Source organism: Sardina pilchardus, chromosome 13, assembly GCF_963854185.1.
Source record: "Sardina pilchardus chromosome 13, fSarPil1.1, whole genome shotgun sequence".
Lineage (NCBI taxonomy): Eukaryota > Metazoa > Chordata > Actinopteri > Clupeiformes > Clupeidae > Sardina > Sardina pilchardus.
Genome location: NC_085006.1, coordinates 7,501,374 through 7,528,145, shown reverse-complemented (window position 1 = coordinate 7,528,145; position 26,772 = coordinate 7,501,374). Strand labels below are relative to the sequence as shown.

The window sequence follows — 26,772 nt, the reverse complement described above, 5'->3', positions numbered from 1 at the left end:
AGGGTTGTGTATTTGTGTTCCGGTGATACTCAGTATCACTCAGAGGACAGTGTTTTTCCTTACGGTTAAGCCCTGCAACCAGTTAATGTATGCAAAGTGTGAAAGCAAGTGAAAACAACCCAATTCCACAGCAATTCATTCGTCCCATGACTTGCCAATGCCAAGTGCCAGGTCAATGCATTACCCGGAACTGACGTACACTTACCAGACTGAATGATGTGGCAAAAATACCGAGAAATTGCGCAGGTGTAATATCTCACTGCATTTATCACCTTGGCGTACACATAACCAACAAAAATAATGTGACCATTAGTGAAACTGATGCTGTTCTTATTAATAATGTAAATCTAAGCCATAATTCCCCAATTCATTTATTGTGTCCTTCCGCCGCATAGGTCCCAATCTGCGGCTTCCGGATTGTATCTCTTCCTAGCTAGCTGCTTCCGCCGCCATTGCGGGTTTTCGGAGTTAGGTGCTGGGGCCACTCAATACCTTAAAGGCGGTGGAGAAAAGCACAAACATCCGGCGGGGTGATTGTCACCATACATACATTATTAGTGAACCCCCCAGCTAACCGAGATTTACTGCTGTCTCAATTTGTCTCCCTATTTTGACTGGCTGCGACTGACCGCGTCTGTGGAGGAGGTCGTGGCTCTAACCCACTCGTAGAATATTCAGGATTCCGGCCGGGAGGATTGAAAGCAGAGAGGAACAGCCATGGCTCAAATCCTACCTATCCGCTTTCAAGAGCATTTGCAGGTTTGTTAGAAAGAGCAAACTCATTTTCTGTGGCATGGTGTAGTATTGCAAATGAAAACCCTTTACAGTCTAGCGCGATGGCTTTAGTAAGCTAAATATCCAGCTGGTTTAACGTTAACTGCTCTCGTCCCTGTTGACAGTGCTAACGTTAGTCGGCTAACCTTAGCAAACTAGCTAGCTAGCGGAGAGAAATCAAATGAATGACCTCCCATCCTCCATCGTTTGAAATGCTAAAACAACGATATTTTTTCTATTGTTTTCAATAACCGTGTAATCATTGCATCTCATATTCACGTATTTCTTATCTAGACTTTGAATCTTGTTTTGTAGCGGCATCTTTATAAAAGATTAATGTTAGCCACTGTTAGCTAATAACGCTAACATTAGTTGTAAACAGGTAGCAGCATTAATTTCATTGGGAAATTAGTCACATTGTAGCGAGCTTCCATACGCTCAGCAAGATTACGCGCTCAGCTGATCTCGTGTGGTGTTCAAAGAATGTTGCTACAATGTCGCTGCTCCAGTGTGAGAGTTCTATTTTTCATTTGCTATGAATGCTTGAATTAAAATACAGTGCAAACCGTATCTGAGCGCCACATATTGAACCAGCAGGCACTGACTGAAATGATCTCTGCTTGAAATAAACGAATTCATGAAACATTTTAGACTAATTTGTCAGTAAAAGTCACACAGAAAGAATTGAAATATGCATGTGTTCGTCGTTGAAGCAAGACACGAAAAGATCAAATCAACTCGTTTCATTTGGCCTGGATTAACTTGCAATGCACATCAGCAGGCTACAGCCTGTTTCCCCCATCTTTTCATTAAACGATGATCGGTAGGACTTGACAGGCCATGGACAGTCCTGATTGTCTACAGTCAAATATTTAATATTTCAATTAAATATATGTTTTGAATTACAACGGATGATCTCAGTTCTAAATTGTGTAGTTTTTGTTGTCAATTTCAGCTTGCAATGACTATCAAATGCTAATATAAAAATGATCTCCCACAGCTCCAGAACTTGGGGATCAACCCTGCCAACATTGGCTTCAGTACACTGACTATGGAGTCAGATAAATTCATCTGTATTCGGGAGAAAGTTGGCGAGCAGGCACAGGTAGTGATTATCGACATGAGTGACCCCAACACTCCTATCCGCAGGCCCATTTCAGCAGACAGTGCCATCATGAACCCGGCCAGCAAAGTTATTGCGCTCAAAGGTAAGCAAGCCTGCATCTCACCCTCCCAAGGGTAAACGCAGAGTTAAGCATACCACTCTGTATGTCCACCTTACTGTGTAGCAATAGCAATTTAACTGCATTAACTTGATCACATTTCCATACTGAATGTTTATTCAAGGCCATGTCTTAAACTTGTCATGACATGTTTTTGTGTGCCTACTGAATGCAATTTTATGATGTGGACATGGTCCTCCCGCCCTCTGTGTGTGTGCGTGTTCAAAATGATAGCTGTAATATAGGTTCTACTGGCCTCTTTATCTTGTTCAATTTGTAGTTTAAAAAAATGACTTGAGTAAAAGTGTCAATTTTCAATGTCTTTCTATCATAAATGCTTTGTCTGTTTTTTGCTTTTTGTTCTTTGTTTCGTTTCTTACTGCTTCTTATATGTTTGCAGACGGTGAGTTAAACTTTATACATCATGATGAGTTGTGGGATATGTAATCCTGTGTAAATGTGAACTAAATTAGCATGTGATGAAAAATAAATGAAAATTGAATGTATGGAGGACGTCAGTACATGACACTTTGAGGGATACACTTACATACATGACACCTTGTCAATATGAACAGTTACATATCAGTTCTCCTTTTTTGTTTTTTAAGGATTGTTTTTAAAGTTGCCAAAAGACAGTAAATCTACTATTTTTAGGCCTGCTCCTCACTGGGCAAATAGATTATTAGACTAACAGAATATGCTCTGATATTAGTGCCTTTACTAGATTAAATTGCACCTTTTTCAATGCTGGTAGAGCATTTAGCATTATTACATCCCTTACTAACTTGTATGTTTGATAATACTCTTGCGTTTTTTGATTGCATTGTTAGGTTTAAATAACCTCTCTTATAGCATAGAATCTGGCAAGATAAACTGAAAAAGGAAATATATGTATTGTGTTTGGAGACTAGTGTTCATATTTAGTTTGATCTTCACATGGAAATTGCATTTTGTGCAACAGGATGAACATGACAATTCTAATTTTTGACAAATTTACACTCAAAGTGAAATGTAGTCTCTGCTGGAATAGATTTCAACAACATGAAAGCACGTCCACATAATGATTTACTGTGGTTTATTAGGCTTCCAATTAATTTCAATTGCTTTACAAAAAAATGTCAAAAGCACTAAGACAATACATGTATTCTTTAAAATAAAAAAAAGACCCATACTAACTTATTCATAGGACACGCAAAATGCCACTAAACATAAAACAAATAAACGATGACCATTGGGAAGTTTTGGAATACTCAAGTTGGATATGATGTATCAACAGCTAAAATATAATCGTCATTCTCCTCAGTTCAGAATTTATCTGAAGTTGTTCTCTAGAAAGTATGTTTTATGATGAGCTTTACAGAATAGCATTCCACAACCTGATTAAACCTGGAAATGTTAACTTTGAAGCCATAGTCTTGTAGTAAAGTCCTAAGAAATCAGTTACTACAATTATTTGATTATGGAGTATTACAATACTAAAGCCAAATACATTTTGACAATGATTGTTTTGGGAGTGGGTGTTACAGACGGTAATGAAACTACAGTAAAGTGACAATTTCATTCCCATGGCAATGGTTTCTGTCTCTTATACTGTTCCTCTAATCTGCATTCAGGCTTGAGCCTGCTCTGGCACGGCATCCTGCTGTTTGACAGGCATAGAAACTGGAGCTAGACAGAATGACATGCTAGCAGTGTCTTCATATGCTTGATATATGGCAAGCACTGAAATTTACGGTCACCCTCCTTTACCCTCTTGATCTATTATGTCTTGCAATTCAAGGTTAATGTTAGTGAGTTGCTGAAAAGAAAATACAAACAAATAGGCTTATATACATATTTGGTAGATTTGGTCCAGGATTCTTGTTCTTGGCAACAGAACTCAAGTTGAGTATGATTGTCAGCAACAGAATACAGAATTTCTATAAACTAGAGAAAATGGTGGACATTCCAGAGAGATTTACTCCTTATTACTAGTAATATATTGACCCAGGACGTGACATTTATATATGTAGTAGTTATATGTAAACTCTATGAATGAATGGGGGGGCATAACAATAGTTGCGAAGTGGTTTGGCTAACCTTTAAGCCAAGAGTGTATGCACATAATGACAGGGTGTGTGCAAACATGGTGATTCAATTCTTGCCCGTTTGAACCCTGACTGTGTCCAATCACACTTGGAAGCATGATTTCCTGCTTGCTTGAGTTGAAAGGAGTCATTATTACTTCTGTGCTCATTGGTTGGCTGGTGGTGAATCTATGAAAAGATATTTGTCCTGAAAGTCAGAGATGCTGATTTGACCTGTAGTTTAATTTCAATACTTGAAATGAATGCTATGATTTAGCTCTTTCTCCCATGAGGCAGAAATGAGAGGAAACAATTAGGGATCTCAGTAATTCCACAGATTACACACATTTGAAGTCCGCTCACAATGATCTCGATCGACAAATCATTTATTCAGCCAATTTGGTGTAATTGTCCCTCCTGCGTGCACTCACTGAAATCTGTGTAGTCCCCCCTGTGTACTCATAATATGTAGTCGTCCACATACTGGTGATTTGAATGCCTTTCCTAACATCTGACTGGATGTCTGTAACATTTTTCATGTTTGTTTTTGATTTCTGCATTGCGCCTGCTGTGTTGTCTGAAGTCATGGTGAAATGCTACCACGGCTACCAATATTTCTCAATCAAGTGGAAATTGGTGTCTATCATCTTGTCAGATTTCTGTGTTTTATGTGGCATTGCATCTGGTTCTTAATTGAGCCCATGCACAACAATTCCCTACATTGGAATTGAGTTTTTTTTTTGTCCTTTCCAGCTGCAAAAACACTTCAAATTTTTAACATTGAAATGAAGAGCAAAATGAAGGCCCACACCATGACTGATGATGTCACATTCTGGAAGTGGATCTCCCTCAATACTGTAGCACTTGTGACAGACAACGCTGTTTACCATTGGAGCATGGAAGGAGACTCTCAGCCAATCAAAGTCTTTGACAGACACTCCAGTTTAGCAGGCTGTCAAATCATAAACTACCGCACTGACGCCAAACAGAAATGGCTGCTTCTTATTGGGATCTCTGCACAGGTACTTTTGAAAGTCTGATATTTAACATCTGCATCTACAGGATAAACAATATGTGATAAAAACATGTTTTTTTGTGATGCTAACTCAGATTTCTTGGCCAGAAAATCACTCGTGCTGCATGTTTGCTTTGTTATTAGGAAAAATATGATTTTTAATGGACAATTCTTTTTTTCCCTCTCAAAGCAAAACCGTGTAGTGGGTGCAATGCAACTGTACTCTGTGGACAGAAAGGTCTCCCAGCCCATTGAGGGCCACGCAGCCGGTTTTGCCCAATTCAAAATGGAGGGAAATGCTGAGGAATCGACCCTGTTCTGTTTTGCTGTGCGAGGACAAGCAGGGGGAAAGGTACAGTTAAGGATGGTCCAGATGCTATCTTGCACATAAAGCTCTGAGATTATATCAAGAGCTGTCATGTCTTCCGCACCAGCGGAGAGAAAGAGAGGACGCAGAGTGAGTAATTTCTGCTGCGTCTGTCTCCTCTTTCAGCTACACATCATTGAAGTTGGTACTCCACCGACGGGCAACCAGCCATTTCCAAAGAAAGCCGTGGATGTGTTTTTCCCTCCAGAGGCCCAGAACGACTTCCCTGTCGCTATGCAGGTACCCACCAGCCATTTGCTCTAAGATTCAACCATTGTGCTCAACTTAAGTTGTTGATGTTTAGGATCACTAAACATATATATCAATTTGTCTCCCTTTCCCCCTAGATAAGCTCCAAGCAGGATGTTGTCTTTCTCATCACCAAATATGGCTACATCCACCTGTATGACCTTGAGACGGGCACATGCATCTACATGAACAGGATCAGTGGAGAGACCATCTTTGTCACAGCCCCCCATGAGCCCACTTCTGGCATCATTGGAGTCAACCGCAAAGGACAGGTACTGTGCCATATTAATCCAGCAGAGTGTTACGAAAAATCAATATGTGTGTTGTGCCGTGCCTTGTTAGTCTCCGTGGAATATCAGATCCATTGAAGAGTAGACGGCAGGTGTTTGGGCTGTGTTTGCTTGTGTAAGTACACGGGCCACAAAGAAGGGCTGGACTCCTGTTGTTGTGTTGTAACTGTAGTCCTCTTCCTAATAAATTATTTTCTAGCTCAACCCCAAACCCCATGAAATATTCAGCGTAGGAGTGTCTCGTCCTTCTTGTGAATGGCCTTGCCATTTTCACTGTAGTGTGTGTGTGTGTGTGTGCACAGACTTATGTCTCATTTGTGTCTGCGTGGCAAGGTGCTATTACACCCTGACTTTGCATTTGGACAGTCCCTGAAAATAACTCCTCATAGGGCCTTCTTCCCCTTGGCACCAGGCGGTAAAAACAGCATGTGACACTTACCGCGAAGCTCCAGGAGGCGTCCTAATCCTCTTAAGGCTCCTCTTTAGGGCTTTCCTCCCACACTTCTGTGGCAAACTCTGGTGCGCCGATCAGTCCACGCAGGGATGTTTTGGCGAGAGGTGTCACTCCCGTCCCCTAAGCCCAGCCAGTTTGTTCATTTTTGTGATGGATGAACTTTTTCTCAAGCAAGTCTGTTGTTGGGTGTCAGAATGTGAGAAATGATTGGTCCCTCTAGGAATAAGAAACTTGATAAAAAGTTGTAGAAATTGTAGTTTCCCCCCGTAGTTTCTGTAATATTACCGTGAAATGGACCAACCTGAATAGATTGTAGAAAAGTAAACATTTGCCATTTTCATTTGATGTGCTGATGTTCTCACCTCGGCATTAATAGTGGGACTTGTCTGATGTTTTCTTTGTAAATTCTGAAAAAAATGACTAACTGAACAGATAGAATGGGATTTGTTGCATTTATTTTTCTGATGGGGCCATATCGGATGACCTCATATCTTCAGTTATGCAAGCTGCAAATTTAGTTTTTGTGGAATAACCTCCAGTGTACTAATGCTTTAATGAGGATTTGTTGAACTTGGCTGATAAGCCTTACCAGGTATTGCATGACATGCAAGCTTATAGTTGCCCATCATGTACTATTCCTAAACAGAGATTAGCTTCATCGCGCTCACTGGTTGCAACACTAATATGACATTTAGGTTTTCGGTCTCACCTTTTGAGGTTTTTCACGCTCATCTCATCTCTGACCACCTGCGTCCTGCGTTCAGGTGCTGTCCGTGTGTGTGGAGGAGGAGAACATCATCCCCTACATCACCAACGTGCTGCAGAACCCAGACCTGGCGCTGCGCATGGCGGTGCGCAACAACCTGGCCGGTGCCGAGGAGCTCTTCGCCCGCAAGTTCAACAACCTCTTTGCCAGCGGCAACTACTCGGAGGCTGCCAAAGTGGCCGCCAACGCACCCAAGGTACCTCCACCCACACCCCACCTTTATTGAGATGGCACTGGGGGGGAACTGCAGTAGACAAAGTCTCGAGTATTGATCATCTTGAGTTGCAGACCGATGCAAAACTGTTGCTGTGTCGCATTGACGCTGGCGTTGTGTAAACTCTGATCTGTCTGTGTCCTCCAATCAGGGAATTCTGCGGACTCCAGACACCATCCGGCGCTTCCAGAGTGTCCCGGCGCAGCCCGGCCAGACCTCGCCGCTGCTCCAGTACTTTGGGATCCTGCTGGATCAGGGCCAGCTGAACAAGTTCGAGTCCCTGGAGCTGTGCCGGCCCGTGCTGCAGCAGGGACGCAAGCAGCTGCTGGAGAAATGGCTGAAGGAAGATAAGGTAGGAGACCCGTCAACGGGGCCGGACACACCGAACACTGTGTTAAAAGTCCATGAGAGGAGGTGGAGGTTTAACCAGCATGACTTGACAAGAGTCTTCTCTTTTTTTTGTTGTTGTTTTTGTAGCTTGAATGCTCTGAGGAGCTCGGCGATCTGGTGAAGTCCGTGGATCCCACCCTGGCTCTTAGTGTCTACCTGAGGGCCAACGTCCCCAACAAAGTCATCCAGTGCTTTGCAGAGACTGGGCAATTCCAGAAGATCGTCCTCTATGCCAAAAAGGTAACTCCACAATTCCAGCGTTGGTGTATCCACAGTGCTCTGCCCTTTGTAATGAACAGGCCTCCGTCATGTTTATTATTATAATCATGGACCTTTGACCGTGTTCTTCCAGGTTGGCTACACTCCAGACTGGATCTTCCTGCTGAGGAACGTGATGCGCATCAGCCCAGAACAGGGCCTGCAGTTCTCCCAGATGCTTGTGCAGGACGAGGAGCCGCTGGCTGACATTACACAGGTTAGAGGAGCAGTTGCTCCCCCTTAACACTGGTCCTGTCAGGTCATCGCTCATCGTCTCAGATGATCACTGATGGTTTGGCTAACATGCTCTCTCCTCTGCCCCTCTCCACTCCCCCAGATTGTAGACGTGTTCATGGAGTACAACCTGATCCAGCAGTGCACCTCCTTCCTGTTGGACGCCCTGAAGAACAACCGGCCCACGGAGGGACCACTGCAGACCCGCCTGCTGGAGATGAACCTGATGCACGCACCACAGGTGTGGCCCCTCACCAGCAACTTCTGCTCTCTTTTAACCTCTTTTGTTGTCTTGGTCATATTCTATAGCCTTGCCTTTTCTGAATTTGAATCAGAAACAGGTTTTATTGGCCAAGTGTGTTGGGACTATCATTGAATTTGACATTCTGCCAGTCATTGTAGCTCTACAGACAATATGTAGACAGTGCACAAGCAATATAAAATTATATATTGCACAAATTATACAGACTATATAAGACAAATAATGTACGTTGCCGTTTGCACACATTGCACTTAATGCATATCATGTATGCTAATCTCATCTCTCTCTCTCTCTCCATGAGCTAGCTTAATGAGTTTTTAATTGCGCTGCTGTTTCTGTCCGCAGGTTGCCGATGCCATCCTCGGGAACCAGATGTTCACCCATTATGACCGCGCCCACGTGGCCCAGCTGTGCGAGAAGGCAGGGCTGCTGCAGAGAGCTCTGGAGCACTACACCGACCTGTACGACATCAAGCGGGCCGTGGTGCACACTCACCTGCTCAACCCAGAGGTAAAGCCCATCGTGCTCATTTGGGATATTAAAAGGACTATGGTTGACATGCTTTTAATGGAAAACCTGGAAAAGTCATGGAATTGTAACATTCCATTTCCCAGTCCTGACGAAATCAAGGAATTCGGTAAATTCATTTCATTTTGGACTACCAGGGATGTAGATAGTAGATAGCATTCATCATGTCGCATAATTCAATTGCTTCCTTCATAGATAAAGAATGGTGGGCGATAATACATTCATCTGATCTCGTTGTTTGAGTCCCATTTCATAATTAGCCTCAACCTGTGGCGCAACTTTGCAATTTTGTACTTCGACTGTGAAAAGTCGTTCAAGGTCATCGAAAAGTAATGAAACATTTATGAAACTGTCAGTGAAATGGGTAGGAGCTCTGGTGGTTTTCCAAGAACCCCGATATTGGATCGAGGCCACCTAATTTCTTGTTTACCACGAGACCAAAAACAATTTAGAGCACTTTCGTAGAGAGTCTTAATGCATCATCATTGAAATTCCATCAGGCACCATTAGTCACGTATCAGCACCGAGCGTGGCAGTGAGCTGAGTGTTCTTGTGTGCAGTGGCTGGTGAACTTCTTTGGCGCTCTGTCAGTGGAGGACTCTCTGGAGTGCCTGAGGGCCATGCTGTCGGCCAACATCCGCCAGAACCTGCAGATCTGCGTGCAGGTGGCCTCCAAGTACCACGAGCAGCTCTCCACCCAGACCCTCATCGAGCTCTTCGAGTCCTTCAAGAGCTTCGAGGGTAACTACTGCTTGCTCTTAAAGGGATATTCCGCCATTTTTGGAAATACGCTCATTTTCCACCTCCCCTCGAGCAAAACAATCGATATTTACCTTGTTCCCGTTCATCCAGCCATTCTGTGAGTCTGGCGATACAACTTTTAGCTTCAGCCTAGCATAGATCACTGAATCGGATTAGACCATTAGCTTCTCGCCTGCTAGCTTCATGTTTAAAAGTGACTAAGATTTCTGATAATTTTCCCATTTAAAACGCGTCTCCTCTCAAGTTAGAAAGTGCAATAAGACCAACTGAAAATGAAACCTGGCGTTTTTCTAGGCTGATTCGACATGGAACTACACTCTCATCTGGCGTAATAATCAAGGCAACTTGCAAACGTACCATAGGCGCAGTGATATCGTACGCAGCATCTGAAAATAGTCCCCATAGACATCAAGCAGTAGTAGTGCCAGTAGCTGCAAGTTGCCTTGATTATTACGCCAGATGAGAATGTAGTTCCATGTCAAATCAGCCTAGAAAAACGGCAGGGTTCATTTTCAGTTGGTCTTATTGCACTTTCTAACTTGAGAGGACACACGTTTTAAATGGGAAAATTACCAGAAATATTAGTCACTTTTAAACATGAAGCTAGCAGGCGAGAAGCTAATGGTCTAATCCGATTCAATGATCTATGCTAGGCTGAAGCTAAAAGTTGTATCGCCAGACTCACAGAATGGCTGGATGAACGGGAACAAGGTAAATATCGATTGTTTTGCTCGAGGGAAGGTGGAAAATGAGCGTATTTCCAAAAATGGCGGAATATCCCTTTAACAGTGTGTGTGCTGACACTGGTACATTCACAAACATGGTCATTATTGTGATTAAATAGATAATAGTAAGTAAGTAAATGAATGAATGAATGAAATAAAGAAATAAGAAGTGTATTATGTTCTATCTCGGCTCCTAAGTGTAGAACAATAACGTAAATGGTATCTTGTATGTAATAGACAGCCAGTGCAGGTAATGTTTTTCATTGATGTCTGATTGAAAAGTTGAAATATGATTGTCTCTGTTCCAGGTCTCTTTTATTTCCTGGGCTCTATTGTGAACTTTAGCCAGGACCCAGAGGTGCACTTCAAGTACATCCAGGCAGCATGCAAAACTGGGCAAATTAAGGAAGTGGAGAGAATCTGCAGGGAGAGCAACTGCTACGATCCTGAGCGTGTGAAGAACTTCCTGAAGGTATGATTTTTGCCTTGGATGTATGTTAATGTCTAATATAGATGTTAATGTCTTACTGTAACTTTTAAATGTGATCTTGTGAAATGTAACACATACATTTTTTTTCTCTTCTAACAGGAAGCTAAGCTGACTGATCAGCTGCCCCTGATTATTGTGTGCGATCGCTTTGACTTTGTCCACGACCTTGTGCTCTACCTGTACCGCAACAACCTGCAGAAGTACATTGAGATCTATGTTCAGAAGGTAAGCCATTCAGACTTCTTATTAGAGATCAGTCACTGCAGAGAAGATGTGCACTACATTTTTATTGTCACTTGTTTGTCAGCAGCACTTTGGTCAGCTGCCATATAAAAGTGCTCTATAAATACATCGACACTAACCGAATGTATGATTTTACTCGCTTGCTTTCTTCAGGTGAACCCCAGCCGTCTGCCTGTGGTGATTGGAGGTCTGCTGGATGTCGACTGCTCCGAGGACGTCATCAAGAACCTCATCCTGGTGGTGCGGGGCCAGTTCTCCACCGACGAGCTGGTGGCCGAGGTGGAGAAGAGGAACAGGTGCGCTGCTGAGGGCCCAGCTTTAGGACCCAGCCTCCTCTCCCTGAGGCCTCGCCTCACGCAGGCAGTACAGCCACATGTAGAGAGACACAGAGGGCATAGCTGAGCTTAAGCCATGATGAGAATGTGCTGTTTATTTACAAAACCAAAATAGGTACTTTAATTAAGATAGCACATCACAATATGATAATGTTGGAGCTAATTTAAGAAGTTGAAAAATGTTATTTTTTTTTTAATTATTATTATTTATTTATTTATTTATTTATTTTGATCAATATTCTTGGCTTTTTGAAATGTGTCTCCCGTATGTCAAAATGGCTGTGCGTATGTGAGATGTTAAATATGTAATGCTGTGCTATGACAGACTGAAGCTCCTGCTGCCTTGGCTAGAAGCCCGCATCCACGAGGGCTGTGAGGAGCCGGCTACCCACAACGCCCTGGCCAAGATCTACATCGACAGCAACAACAACCCGGAGCGCTTCCTGCGGGAGAACCCCTTCTACGACAGCCGTGTGGTGGGGAAGTACTGCGAGAAGAGGGATCCCCACCTGGCCTGCGTGGCTTACGAGCGAGGACAGTGCGACCAGGAGCTCATTAACGTACGTGCCCAGTCCTCAGTCCTCAGACGCAAGAGTGACCTACATAACACTGACACCGTTTCAGTAGACATGCACTAGTCTGGTGGCCACGATTTAAAATAGATGCCGTTTAAAAAAAGAAAAAGAAAACTCCTCAGATCTTCCACAGCTATCAAAAAGATTACTTTCAAAGTAATGGGTGTACTCCCTTGCCGATTACTTTGTGTGTTACGGGGGTATGATGAAGACATTTTAAGGTTGAAAGTGTGAGTGACTGACCTGCCGAACTCTGTTCTCTTCAGGTGTGCAATGAGAACTCCCTGTTTAAGAGCCTGTCCCGGTACCTGGTGCGCCGGAAGGACCCAGAGCTGTGGGCCAGCGTGCTGCTGGAGACTAACCCCTTCAGGAGGCCTCTCATCGACCAGGTAACGTTACAGCCTGCCCTCACCGCACTGCACAACTCAAAGATCAGCCCTCAGGGAAGTGGGAGATGAGCTTAAGGGTCCTAAAAGTTAAAGTTAAATCATCACGTATGGATAAACTAATCAGATGCTGATGGATTTGTGGATGGGATAATGAAAATGAGGAGGATGAGGATGATTTTCTGTGTACAATTAAATATAATCTTTGTGTGCCTTGCAGGTCGTTCAGACTGCCCTCTCCGAAACTCAAGATCCTGAGGAGGTGTCCGTTACTGTCAAGGCCTTCATGACTGCTGATCTACCCAACGAACTCATCGAGCTTCTGGAGAAGATTGTTTTGGATAACTCTGTCTTCAGTGAACACAGGTATGGTGAAGTACTTGTATTTACCTTTTGAGATGTTTATGACTGTTGTATAATTAATGAATGGCATGCATGCTGGCGTGTGTTCATGGTGAAGACTGACCTCTGAACTCTCCACCACAGGAACCTTCAGAACCTCCTGATCCTCACGGCTATAAAGGCAGACCGCACCCGTGTGATGGAGTACATCAACCGCCTGGACAACTACGATGCCCCTGACATTGCAAACATTGCCATCAGCAACGAGCTCTTCGAGGAGGCCTTTGCCATATTCCGCAAGTTTGACGTCAACACATCAGCTGTGCAGGTCAGTCCTACAGCAGCTCCCTAAATCCTTCCCGCACCAAGTCATTCAGCTGCATTCTCTGACCGTATGTCTCCGCTCTATTGCAGGTGCTCATCGAGCACATCGGCAATCTGGACCGCGCCTATGAGTTCGCCGAGCGCTGCAACGAGCCGGCCGTGTGGAGCCAGCTGGCCAAGGCCCAGCTGCAGAAGGGCCTGGTGAAGGAGGCCATCGACTCCTACATCAAAGCTGATGACCCCTCCGCCTACATGGAGGTCGGACAGGCCGCAGCTCAGAGTGGTAAGGGATGGAGGTCAGCGCAGGGTCTTGCATATCCTTCAGCCGTCTTCGTCGTTTGGTTAAAAATGTTGCGTATTCTGCTGCAGGTAACTGGGAGGACCTGGTGAAGTTCCTGCAGATGGCCCGTAAGAAGTCCCGCGAGTCCTACGTGGAGACCGAGCTCATCTTCGCCCTGGCCAAGACCAACCGGCTGGCCGAGCTGGAGGAGTTTATCAACGGCCCTAACAACGCACACATTCAGCAGGTACACAGCGAATACAAAATTCCCAGCTTGGGTCTACACACAATACTGGATTGACTGGAAATGAGCAGACTGAATTGCATCTTTAATGACCTTCACTTAACCTCTGGTGTAGGTTGGAGACCGATGTTATGATGAGAAGATGTACGACGCCGCCAAGTTGCTGTACAACAACGTATCAAACTTTGGCCGCCTGGCCTCCACTCTGGTGCACCTGGGCGAATATCAGGCAGCTGTGGACGGCGCGCGCAAGGCCAACAGCACGAGGACCTGGAAGGAGGTGAGGAAAACGAGAACGTGTATCATCATCACCACCATCATTTCACCACTGTCTGACAAGAGCTTTGATTTGATGCCGGTCGATAATCTCATCTCCTTCATACTGACAATATAAATCTCCTCCCAAAATAGTTTTTTGTTTGTGAACTAATGAGAAATGGGGGTGTTGTCCTTGAAGGGGGTCGTGAGTGAGTATTGATCCGTTTCCCTCTGGTAGGTCTGCTTCGCCTGCGTGGATGGGAAGGAGTTCCGGCTGGCCCAGATGTGTGGGCTGCACATCGTGGTACACGCTGATGAACTGGAGGAGCTCATCAATTACTACCAGGTGCATACTTGCATGCAATGAGTGTGTGTGTGCCACTGCTACACACTGAAACACCACATCAATAGCACTATGCAAATGCACCACATAGCAGTGATAACAAAACTCCCTTGTCAGATAAATAATTATAATATATTCATATGTATTAATAATTTAAATAGTTATAAATTATTATATTGGGGGAGTAAGGGAAGCCCTGAGGCTAGAATAAATCTCAGGTCAGAAATCTAATAACGGTGGTGCTTGTTAATGAGTGGCTGTGGCGGTGTTTCTCCCGCAGGGCCGGGGCTACTTCGAGGAGCTGATCACCATGCTGGAGGCGGCCCTGGGCCTGGAGCGCGCTCACATGGGCATGTTCACCGAGCTGGCCATCCTCTACTCCAAATTCAAGCCGCAGAAGATGAGGGAGCACCTGGAGCTCTTCTGGTCACGCGTCAACATTCCAAAGGTAAGGTGCTGTGAGCAGCCAGCAAACTGGCCAATGGAGCCTGCTGTAGCTTGGCAGTTTAGGAAATAGCGATGTCGGAAGAGTGTGGTTTTGAATTTCTGTGTGTAAAGATACTCATTTGACAAGAATCAATGATCTTTGAATGTTTGTTGATTGCCATAATAATGGGATGCAAATGAGTTGAATGAAAACTGTGTGTGTGTGTTGCAGGTTCTGAGAGCCGCTGAGCAGGCCCATCTCTGGGCAGAGCTGGTGTTCCTGTACGACAAGTACGAGGAGTACGACAACGCCATCCTCACCATGATGAACCACCCCTCAGACGCCTGGAAAGAGGGACAGTTCAAAGACATCATCACCAAGGTAACGCCCAGGCGCACTTGACCCCTCCGTCAGCACCCAGCCCTCAAGGCTGACTGGATGGCTTAACGTGACTCATTATCAGCTCTGGGGTTGAACCAGGAGGCAGGAGTTTTGTCATCACTTTCTTTTCTTCTTTTCTTTTTTTCTTCTCTCTCTCTCCATTTCTCTTAGGTGGCCAATGTGGAGCTGTACTACAGAGCTGTCCAGTTCTATTTGGAATTCAAGCCCTTGTTACTGAATGACCTGCTCATAGTTTTATCCCCAAGACTTGATCATTCTCGAGCAGTCATTTTCTTCAGCAAGGTACAGTGATGGTCTCACTACTTGACTACTTTGTGGTCTTACTGCTTTATCAATGATGAAATCGGTGTTGTGCATCTTGACATTCTGGGCCAGTGGATGAATGCAGTTCTTGTCTTGTTGATAGGTCAAGCAGTTGCCTTTGGTAAAACCCTACCTGAGGTCAGTACAGAGCCATAACAACAAGTCGGTTAATGAGGCACTAAATAACCTTTTCATAACCGAGGAGGATTATCAGGTACGTGTATTTTGAGCGAATGGAAACCTCTAGAACATTAGCTTGTGTAGAAGCAAGAAAGGCCGTCTCATCTCGATGTGCGTCTCTTCCCTCCGCTCAGGCTCTGCGCGCGTCCATCGACGCCTACGACAACTTTGACAACATCACTCTGGCTCAAGGCCTTGAGAAGCACGAGCTCATCGAGTTCAGGAGAATCGCGGCGTACCTTTTCAAGGGCAACAACCGCTGGAAGCAGAGTGTCGAACTTTGCAAGAAGGACAAGCTCTACAAGGTTGAGTCCCTCCCATGTTGTTTTTTTCTATTGCAAAAAGCATCTTTTTTTTTGTCCCCAAGTTGCCATTAGCTCCATGTTTTCTGTGCCGCCGGGAAATTCCGTAGGAACGCACACGTTTGCATATAGACCCTTTCAACAGCATAAACACTGTGCAGTAAACACAGACATCATTCATAGCAAGGTTTAAATACCCAAGTAAAAAACGCCTGTGTCAGCAGTGTATTATCCTCAAGCTGAAACACTGTTCCGATTTAATGAATTGGTGCGTTAACAATTAAGCTCTTAATAGGAGCGGTTATGTTCAGACCAAAGACTTCAGCACTTGAATAACAGACCACATTATCAACCGTGCATCTTCCTCTCTATAGTGATGTAGAGGTATCAGTGTAAAGAATTAGGTTATCAGTTTATCTAAAAACCCTAGAAGATAAGTTTATAGTTCATGCTAACTTCAGACAGACTTGTTCTAAGTGGGAGCTCAGTATTGCTGTCAATGTGAAATAAGCCGGCTGAAAGAGTTTCAGCATATGTATTTCTCACTGCAGCTTTGTGTTAAGCTGTTTGCAGAATTGTATCAACCACATTGCCAGTGAAACATCTCCCTCTTCTCTGCCTGTCGCCTGTTGTGTCTGCCGGCTTTGACCCCCGTGGTGTTGCTCCGTCTCTTCCGCAGGACGCCATGCAGTACGCGTCCGAGTCCAAGGACATCGAGCTGGCGGAGGAGCTGCTGCAGTGGTTCCTCCTGGAGGAGAAGAGGGAGTGCTTCGCCGCCTGCCTCTTCTCCTGCTACGACCTGCTGCGGCCCGACGTGGTGCTGGAGACCGCCTGGAGGCACAACATCATGGACTTCTCCATGCCCTACTTCATTCAGGTCATGAGGGAGTACCTGAGCAAGGTGAGCTGCCGCCGCCCGCCGCCGCGAGGTCACGAGGGGACACACGTCACATTCCGTAGGAAGTTACCCAGTTGGTTTCCAGCTCATGCGTTGAGACGTTTCTTAGCTTGCTATTATGGAATTTATTTTAGGTCATGAAGTATATAGGCTACTTCAGCTGAATCTATTGAGAAATTTACATTTCCAAAACCTGTAAGAGTAGAGCTGCTAGTTTGGGGTGTTTATGGAATAGGAAAGCTCTCTCAGTGCCTACCCTGTTTATCCAACACCCACACAGAAATAATTGCTGCCGTTCAATGACCTGAGAAGACATTTAACAGTAATGAATTAATTCATTAATAAACCCAACACATAGGAAGAAGGTGTTGCCTTCTTTTCATTGACACAAATAAGTAAGCTGTATGTTTGTTGAGGCTCTAACTCTGTAGCAGCTGTGTAACATGGTGGTTGTGAAATGCTAGCACTCTTCTGTGATTTCCCTCTGGTTTCCTTTAACGCTCTCCCAGTGATTTGTTTTTCTGCATTTGTTTCTTTTCTCTACCTTGCTTTTTGTCAATGCTGGAGACATAAGTTTGCTTTTTCTCCTAAGCTGCTGCTCTTGAATTCCCTTTCAGGTTGATGCAATTAAAGAAAAGGTGAAGGTCGACTCTTATTCCATCTATTGTATTTTACCCTTGTAGTGTGGAGGACTGAATTTTTCAGGAATATGCATGAGTTGTTCCCTCCCATATCACTCTGCTGCTTCTGAACACACCTTTTGACTAGAGCCCTCGACTCCCCCCCCCCCCCCCCCCCCCCCCCTCAAAGCCTCCTGTAGATGACTGACCCGCCGCTAGCCAGGCACAGCAGAAAGCTCAGATCAACCCTTTAGATACTCAGACGCTGCTCTCTCCTCCCTCCAGCCTCCTGTGCTCATATGGCTGTGTAGAGACTTAGGAATGTTACGAGTCTTCAGTGAGTTCCTACAGCCCCTAAGGAGTCCTCAGTAAGGAATGGGAAAGGTCTTAAGTCATCTGAAATCCAAGTTAGAATTTAGAAGATTGGGTTAAAGTTATTTTCCATGTAATGGGTCACTTTAAAAGCTGTGTTATGCTGTAGTTGTTCAGGGCTCAGTGGGGTTGCCATCATTGTTGACTGTAGCTAACCACCTCATAGATAGTTTTTAGGAGTAAGTACAGAGTAACAGTCTAGCCCTTTGTTATCCAGTGTAGGTGTGTGTGTGGTTGTGTGTGTGTGTGTGTGTGTGTGCGCGCACTGCAAGAGTGAGCAGGCCTATTGCTATGTGCAGTAGACACCGTACAAGCATGTGTTGTTCTCTAGCTGTAGATGCACCCTCCAGTGGTTAGAAAACGTGGCTGTTGGCTGTGCCTGTCCCCTGGAAGCCGTGAATGGCCGTCCAAACCATCCTCCACCCTCTCACTCCTTCTTCCACTCTGAAACGGCCTCTCTCTTTCTTTCTTTCTTTCTTTCTTTCTTTCTTTCTTTCTTTCTTTCTCTCTCTCTCGTTCTCATGCACACTTTTAACAAAAGGAATAACACCTTGTGGCATGTTCTCTTTCTCTCCTTCTCAATGAAACCACAACTTTCAAAACAAGCCTGCTAAAATACTACTCATTCGAACTTATTAGAGTTGACAAACCTCTGTATGTAGAGAACTGAACCCAAACACATTCATAGTAACTATTAAATGAATGGTCAAGATCAGTTTAATTGTACACATGTTTCTTTCAAAAGGTTGTCAAAATGATGACATGAAGTAAAAATGTAGGCAGACAACTTTGGTTCACATGGTAAGTGCAAACTTTCCTTGTCATGGTTTTTTGAAAAGACGATTCATGTTGTCCTGTCTGCCAGATGGGGAATGAATAGTGTTTTCCACAAGCTGTGACACTGCCAGTTTGCACGAACTTTTATGTGGACGTACTTAGCCAATCATTTTAGTGCTGTCTACAAACCTCATATGTACAGTTATTTTTTGTTGTTGTAAGGCCACCAAGCGAATAACTACATTACCATTTAAACATGTTAATGTTACTGTAGTTTTGTACTCACAGAACTAAGGACCAGACAGGGACTTTGTATTCTGTGCATTCATTTACATTAGTCACTCTTTGAAATGGGTTCGGTTTTCTATATACTCCTCAATTAATATCTAGTTTTAATACTCTTGGCTGATTGGAGGGACCATTGTCTATTTTCTGTATCTATTGGCTTTTTTTTGTGTGATTATGTCTAAGGCTACCTCCTAAACCTGACCTCTTGAAGGTTTATTTTCCGCTAAGAAATAGAAGCACAACCGTAATGAGTTTCAAACACATCCTCAGGACACACTGCTGTCATGTTAAGGGTGTTGGTTGAGGCCACAGACTGGGCTGTGTAAAAGCATTTTGCACCTTGTACACGCAGCTTGGCTTCTAGCATCTCCCATGAATGGTCCCATCTGTCAGTCATTTCTTCCGTTGACCAATGAAGGCCTGACACGGTGTTGCAGCATTGTCCATTGGCGACTCCCCACCGCTCGCGACCGAGTGTCTCCGCTGACATGCCTGCCCTTGCCTCCTTTTCAGGTGGACAAGCTGGACGCCTCAGAGTCGTTACGGCAACAGGAAGAGCAAGCAACCGAGGCACAGCCCATCGTTTACGGTAAGATGCCCCACCTTTTGAAGTCAGCAGCCACAACTGCATAAGATCATCCATCCGATCTCTCAAAGTCCACTCCACACACAGCAGTCGCATTGCCGTCTAAGAAATGGTTGGCACAGGTTTGATAGGTTTGTGTGTTCCTTAGCGCCGTTACTCACTGCCTGTGTTGTGTTTGTTCCAGGTACCCCCCAGTTGATGCTTACTGCTGGCCCCAACGTGGCCGTCCCTCCCCAGCAGGCCCCCTATGGCTATGGCTACACTGCACCTGCTGGCTATGTCCAGCCTCAGCCCGGCTTTGGCTATGGCATGTAAAAGCCCCGCTGCCCACAGTCGTCCGTCTGTTCTTGCGTTCCTCACCAGCTTATTATGGTCTGTCATCACAACAGGGGATTTTAAAGAAGCAAGTCAGAAAGTTGTGCATTTTAAATTATTCTCCTTTTTTCCTTAAACCACAATGAAGGACTTCATTTTTATTTGTTTCATTCAAGAAATGAGTCGGACCACCTTCTTTTTTGTTTTCTTTTTTTTTTCACATTCCATATTTAAGCATATTCGCATTTACTAGCATTTTTGTGTTCTATTTTTTTTAAGGGGTATCAGGGGTCTTGTATGTAAGTGGACTTGTGAGAAGAGCAATTAACCTAAAGTATGTTGTTTAAGCATCAGATTTGCACTCTGTTGTGAGAGGAAACTAATGTAGAATCTCTTTAATTTTTTTTCTTTGATGTACTGTATGTGAAAAAGCTTACACTGTCTGTCTGTATAATGCATTTCATTATTGTATATTATGATAAATATGGCTACAAATAATATTTGAACGTAAATGCATCCATGGATACATCTAGCAACACTAAGTAATAATCGTAATATTCTACACAAACGTGTAGCTGTGTGGAATTTTAAATGCATACAGACATATAAGTAAGCAATTTTAATCCCTTCCAGCCTAAACCAGTTCTCCAGTCAACCCGTATAGAAGTTACTAGCATCTTTTCATCCACTCCATGTGTAACAGGTGACCTTTTGTTGTGCTGTATACAGTGCTCTTGTGTGAGATCATTTCCATAATGAACAATGGGGATAACAAACTTATTCTTCTGACCTGTGTATTTACTCACCGACTTATGTTGAGGTTTGTGTATGCCAGGTGTTGTGATGTTCTAGCTCTCACTATTTTGAGTGTACAGAAGAATGAATATAGAAATGGTTACATTGCTTGTCCTGTCCATTTTGTTTTTTGTGCAGTTGGCACTCGGAACAAATCAAGAATAAACAGGATTGTGATCATATTTGGGTCTTTGTTGTGAACATGACTGGCTTCTAAATTTCTCATAATTACACATTATGGCTAGCCTGGTTAGCATGCAAACCTTATCAATTGTGATTTAGAGTGGGTCTGGAAAAGGTTAATTGACTTAAGACTTTTAGCAGGGGTGTAACTAGTAATGAAATTGAACTTGAATTGGTGTGTTAAACTCTTGCCAAATCGTTTCAGAAGTGTAGCAATCCCATAAAAGGTTTCAAATGCAGTTTAAATGCTTGTCCATGCTGGAATAGCGATTTTATTTGTGTGCCTGTTCTTTTTAAGGGACATTAGAAATGGGCTTCAATGGCCACTAGGCCAGACTGACCTGTAGAGCAAATCTTGCCTATCTTGCCAAAGGCTCGTATGGCTATTATTGGCGGCAAAAATGTTTTTTTTTATGTATTGTCTATTTACCTTATAGAAATATAGATAATTTCCATAACAGTTTCCAACATTCTGTCATCAAATAGTCCAAGATGGCCTCTTGAATTCAATTGATAATCCAAAGATACAATACTGCCTTTGAACATTGCACACAAATTGCTCACACAGGTTTTGGTTGGAGACGTAGACCCATCTGTCAAGCTAGTGTTTTTTACTGTGTTCTGGCAAACATGAAAATCATCCCTCGACTGTGAGAACTAGAATGAACAATCTGGGTTTTTTGAATAGCAGCCCAAGGCCTGAACCCATAAGGAGAGCATACACAAGGTCCTGGTTTTATCTGAATCTGCATAGAGGGTATGCCTGCACCACACATCCGTTTGATAATACGCCAGATGGTAGACTAAAGAGTTTTGGAAGAAGGTGGCAATAAAAAGAGCAGATCCCATCTGCTTGGGGCTGCTTGGTAGAGGTATGGAAAGGGAGTCGTGGATGAAGGGTAGCATGACAAGATGATAAAGAGGCTTTGGCAGGCAGATCATTCATACATAGCAAACACTTCGATTATACACTGATCAGACTTCAAGAGAACTGAGTGTCATAGCAGTGACTCTTGTGTTGGAAAGGTACTGGGGAAGTTTAGAGCTGCAAGTGACAATACCAGTCAAGTGGTGGTGCTGTTGATCAACTTTGCTCGATCACTTTTCACCTACCTATCTCTCAGCTTTTGTGTAACATAAACCAAAGTCCTTACGATATAGGATTCTGTAATAGCAACACTTTAATAATTGCACTGTAAAAAAATGAATAATAATAATACAAAATACGGCTGAAATAGTAAAATCTAAAAAAAGGAGAAAAAAGATCGTGACCCGGAAGAAATGTTATTTGGCAATTACGCATCACGTGACCGGTAACATTTTGTTGACGGCGGGTGTTCGAATTCAGTAACATAACAAAACAGAGATTAAGCGAGGAAAAATATGCTTTTCACAACGTTTATATAGGAATGTCTTTCAGTCGTTAATTTCTCACATGGCAGGTTGCTTGACAGTTGTTTGTTTACTTATGTCAGCCGTTGACCCACCTAAACGGTCATGTCTGTGGTGACGGTGCAGTTGGGACAGTGTGGAAATCAAGTTGGCCAGGAGTTCTTCAGTGTCCTTTGCAACGATTCCAACAATGGCAAAGATAAACTGTACAAGGATTGCGGTCATGAGCGGTTCTTCAGGGAGGGGCCCTCACAAGGTACCGAACTGTTAAAACTACGCAAGCTCAGAGGCTCAGTTATCCATGTCTAATGTTGACAAATGAACTGTCAGTTGATTCTCCTCACAAATTCACATGCAAAGCTGTCATCCATTAAGCCAACAATGAGGGTGAAAATGTACATTCGACTGAACCATATTTTGTCTTACCTCTAGACCTCACGGCTCGTGCGATACTTATCGACATGGAGCCTAAAGTGATTTCTCAGACCATTGCTAAAGCAGCCAAATCTGGAAAGTGGAGATATGGAGACCATGCACACTTCTGTCAGAAACAGGGCTCTGGAAACAACTGGGCAAATGGGTGAGTGGTGGTTAAGATAGAGATGAGCCTCTCCCTGAACACTTGAATACAGTTTTACATATGTGACTGTCAACAGTAGACCTACCTGAGATTGTAGGCCTTGCCTTGTAGGTTTTCTGTGCATGGGCCAAAACATAAAGAAGTTATCCAGGATCTTGTGCGCAAAGAAGTGGAGCAGTGCGACCGCCTGTCGGGCATCCTCACCATGATGAGCTTGGCAGGAGGCACAGGGTCCGGCATGGGAACCTACATCACCCAGTGCCTACGGGACATGTACCCCCATACCTCCATTCTCAATCATGTCACTTGGCCTTATAACACTGGAGAGGTAATGTTGTCTTGTAAGATATACATTTGTAAAGCAGCAGTCTTGCCGTGGATTGAAATAAATTAAGTACTGGTGATCCTTACACTCAGGGCTGTAGGCTAAACGCAGTTTATCCACCTCTAAAATTTCACAAATAGTTTATCCACCTCAAAAGAGTTTATTCACCAATTTCAACGTTTTAACACACACACATGCTGTTTTGCAATATGTACACTTATCAACACTCTAGGAAGCATTTAATAGCACTGATATTGTTATAAACACTGGACAATAACCTCCACATCATCAAACATGCTATAAATGCATTTTTAAAAAATGGCATAGTCAACATTACTGTGATCACAGAATTAATAGTTTACCCACCTCTTATTTTACCACTACACTCCTAACATACACTGTTATGTGTCAGAGGAGTTAAACTAATATTTGTCTTTTTCTGTTCTCTTTTCTCTTTGTTTAGGTGATAGTCCAAAACTACAACTCAGTCCTCACACTGTCTCATCTGTACCAGTTCTCTGATGCTGTTTTGGTGCATGAAAATGACACAGTGCATAAAATCTGTGCTCAGCTCATGAATATCAAACACATTTCCTTCAGCGATGTTAACAAAGTCATCACCCACCATCTGGGCAGTGTGCTGCAACCTGTATACACTGCCAGCTCCTCACATTACAATAGGGATCCCTTTGGTTAGTGGCCTTGCTATATTTACAAACATTTCATCATAATATATGAATTGACCTGTGCCATCTGTAGTATGTTAACTACATACTGCTTTCTTTTTCTGGGCTTTCAGGTGAATTCATGAGTTCACTGGTGAATCATCCAGAATACAAATTGTTGACCCTCCAAAACATCCCCCAAATGTCTAGTACATCACTGGCTTACAGTGTGTTCAACTGGCCTGGCCTGCTCAAACATCTGCGCCAGATGCTTATTGCTAATGCCAGGATGGAAGAAGGTGAGAGGTCGCTCTTTGTTTGGATCCACGTAGCATAATGACCTGCTGAACCAGGACTGCCGCAAGCAACTAGAGGACAATTCATTAAACCCGGACTTTGTCTTTCAGGTATTGACTGGACCGTGAGAGCACCATCTGTGAGCAGGTCTGACAGAGGAAGGCCCACTAGGGAGCTGGGCTTCAACAGATCTTTGGCAAACCTCCTAATATTACGAGGAAAAGATGTGGCAAGTGCTGAAATAGGTGGGTTGCAGTCAACAATGGGCTATAGCTTCATCAGCTTTGCTTTGAATGCATAATCTGGGTAAAGGCATAGCCATAAAATGTTGGGTGAATGTGTAGGTCAAAATAAAAAGACTAAACTTGCTAGACCCAGAAGTTGATGATCAGTCACATTCAGCTTCTGTAGGGGCCTGTGCTGTGGTATCATCTTCAACAATCAGTTTGCATAAGGATGGGTAGACATATCTGTTGCTCCCACTGACCACCCAGACAACTGGCATGGTAGCTACAAAGATTTCACCAGTGTGTCATTGTTCGTAGTCACCTGTTATGACTTTCTGGTAGTTAGCGCTTACTGCTATAAGAAAGAAACAAAAATCTAATTAATAAAATGTGCCTTTTGTGTCTAACCAAACCGCTTTCGTTCTGATGGGCACCAGGTGGTTTTAAAGATCCAGCACTTTATGTACCCTGGCTGCCAGTTGAAAGTGCCTTCAGCTCTTGGAGTTCTGCTGTTCCCTTCAATGGTTATGAAAAGTCAGCAACACTAGTCAGCAATAGCCAGTCTTTACTAGGACCCTTGAACAACATGGTGGGGAAGGCATGGAACATGTTTGCTTCCAGGTGAGGTTTCCATTGGTTTGTACTGTTCTCCAAGGCATGCAACATGAAAATGTCATTTAACTTTTTTTCATTCATGCTAGCTAGTTTTACATGAAATTGGAATGTTTCTGTTAAATTTAACTAAAATGTATTTCTGTTTCTGCTAAGTGGTGCATTTCTGTAATGAACTCTAGTGTATTGCCTGTATTTCACATTTCACTACAGTAAGTCCTCAGTTTTGGTCTCCATTTCCAGACTCATCCACTTTCTTGCATGTAGACCTTCAGTGGGATTTAGTGTGTGTGTGTGTGTGTGTGTGTGTATGAGTGAGAAACACAATTCTCATAATTCCCTTTGGAATCTTATTTTAGGGCCAGTGGGAGAGATCTGACCAATCATATAATAGATTACACAACCATGTAGGCACTGTGTGAGAGTCGGGGGTGTATTTGTCCAGGTATGCGTGGGTTGTTGGAGTAGAGCACAAGAGCAGGTCGTGCAGTGGATGAAAGCCGTGGGTAGAAATTGCTGTTGTGAGATGTTCTCAACAGGCCAAAGAGGCTTTCCAATTCTTATGAAATCAGCTCAGCAATTCAGTTGTTTCTGAATTATCTTTGTAAATGGAATGTAAAATGATAAATATTGAGTTTAGGCTTTGTTCTGGTTATCTTTTTCATAGACGTATAAACATCCAGAGAAACCATTTCACTTTTTAGAGGCACCAAGGCAACTATAGATGGCATTTGTAATGATTATTGGGAGGAGATGCAAAGTAAAGTACTGCAAGAACAGAGGTGTAACATCTTATTCTAAAACTAGAGGGGCACCTGTTTGGGGCTATTGACAATAACAAAGCTGCATTCTTTTGATGTTCATTTATTTATATCCTACTGACATGCAAGATATTGGGACAATCTGAGCTATGTCTTTTGTCAAATAGAGCCTACATCCACCAGTACATGAAATTTGGTATCGCAGAGGAGGACTTCCTAGACAGTTTCACCGTTTTGGAGCAGGTCATCTCCAGCTACTCACAGCTCTGAGAAACACACCCAGCAGGTTTGGGGAAATTGGCAGTCAGACTGTATGTTATCTATCGTCTCCGTCTACATCACAGAACAACTTTGAAGACTACTTTGGTTTAAGAGTATAATGAGATGTGTGTCATTTGTTTGATGTGCAAGCCTATGGAATGAGTTTTTTTTAAATGTGTGATTAACTTATACCTCAATGTACGTTTTGCCACGTTTGTCTAAACAAATAAAAATCTATGTTTTATATTTTATCATATAAAGATCATGTATTTTCAGGTAGGAAAAGCCTATTTAAGCCCTATACATCAACTGGAGGGGAAAAAACAAATTCACATAAGGACTGGACAAGATCTCACTGAGTTGTGCACATTTAAGGCAGATGTCGGCATCTGAATAATCTTTTAAAACGACAATTCCACATTGATATTTCAACATCTTTATTGGTATTATATGCGACAACTGTCCACTGCATCATGTGTGGTATCCAGAGATAGAGGTACTCAGTGGTATGCAAAGTAGTAATTACCATTGCAAAGATTAATCTGAATAAGAAAATCTTGGTTAAATAGCATTAGACATGAATAGCCATTACTACATTTTCTAATATTGATATGCCACAAGGAACTAGATACATGTTTAGGCTGATGATCAAACCCGAAACTTCAGACAGCTTACAGATCGTTGTTGACATCATAGCACAGCCAACACCAGTCTGATAAGCTATCTGACTGAATGGGATGGCAAACAAAGAAGTCTGTAGAGATTCAAACAAAGAACTTCAATATGATTTTAAACCTTGCTACCAAA

At 43.3% G+C, this 26,772-nt stretch overlaps 2 protein-coding genes across 3 annotated transcripts; both read left to right on the top strand.

The window, feature by feature from the left end:
- The first annotated feature begins 394 nt into the window (after nt 1-394).
- Nucleotides 395-20,844, top strand: cltcb (clathrin, heavy chain b (Hc)). 2 transcript variants are annotated; one of them, XM_062551777.1, is made up of 33 exons: nt 395-759; nt 1,775-1,982; nt 4,817-5,085; nt 5,269-5,430; nt 5,572-5,685; nt 5,793-5,966; nt 7,203-7,400; nt 7,570-7,770; nt 7,896-8,048; nt 8,161-8,283; nt 8,404-8,541; nt 8,908-9,072; nt 9,651-9,831; nt 10,886-11,049; nt 11,167-11,292; nt 11,464-11,606; nt 11,971-12,205; nt 12,487-12,609; nt 12,827-12,972; nt 13,093-13,276; nt 13,363-13,555; nt 13,642-13,799; nt 13,912-14,076; nt 14,293-14,400; nt 14,678-14,845; nt 15,056-15,205; nt 15,377-15,508; nt 15,633-15,743; nt 15,844-16,014; nt 16,691-16,912; nt 17,527-17,547; nt 19,480-19,555; nt 19,737-20,844. In XM_062551777.1, exons 1-33 carry the CDS (start codon nt 718-720, stop codon nt 19,865-19,867), a joined length of 5,055 nt encoding a protein of 1,684 aa, XP_062407761.1. In that variant the 5' UTR covers nt 395-717; the 3' UTR covers nt 19,868-20,844. The 2 variants fall into 2 exon arrangements, with proteins under 2 accessions (XP_062407761.1, XP_062407762.1); XM_062551778.1 differs by lacking the exon at nt 17,527-17,547 and having other exon boundaries at nt 397-759.
- Nucleotides 20,845-22,171: 1,327 nt separating this feature from the next.
- Nucleotides 22,172-26,214, top strand: tubd1 (tubulin, delta 1). Its single transcript, XM_062552494.1, has 8 exons — nt 22,172-22,493; nt 22,670-22,817; nt 22,929-23,145; nt 23,606-23,834; nt 23,942-24,106; nt 24,215-24,349; nt 24,769-24,952; nt 25,872-26,214. The coding sequence occupies exons 1-8, from the start codon at nt 22,343-22,345 to the stop codon at nt 25,972-25,974; spliced, it is 1,332 nt and encodes a 443-aa protein (XP_062408478.1). The 5' UTR covers nt 22,172-22,342; the 3' UTR covers nt 25,975-26,214.
- The last annotated feature ends 558 nt before the right edge of the window (nt 26,215-26,772 follow it).

Bases quoted from the DNA above. Each gene is read 5' to 3' on its own strand.
- cltcb (XM_062551777.1), top strand. From the start codon at position 718: ATGGCTCAAATCCTACCTATCCGCTTTCAAGAGCATTTGCAG. The intron at 5,686-5,792 runs GTACCCACCAGC...CTTTCCCCCTAG, and splicing joins ACTTCCCTGTCGCTATGCAG to ATAAGCTCCAAGCAGGATGT. The intron at 17,548-19,479 runs GTGAAGGTCGAC...CCTCCTTTTCAG, and splicing joins TTGATGCAATTAAAGAAAAG to GTGGACAAGCTGGACGCCTC.
- tubd1 (XM_062552494.1), top strand. From the start codon at position 22,343: ATGTCTGTGGTGACGGTGCAGTTGGGACAGTGTGGAAATCAAGTTGGC. The intron at 22,494-22,669 runs GTACCGAACTGT...TCTTACCTCTAG, and splicing joins CAGGGAGGGGCCCTCACAAG to ACCTCACGGCTCGTGCGATA. The intron at 23,835-23,941 runs GTTAGTGGCCTT...CTGGGCTTTCAG, and splicing joins TTACAATAGGGATCCCTTTG to GTGAATTCATGAGTTCACTG.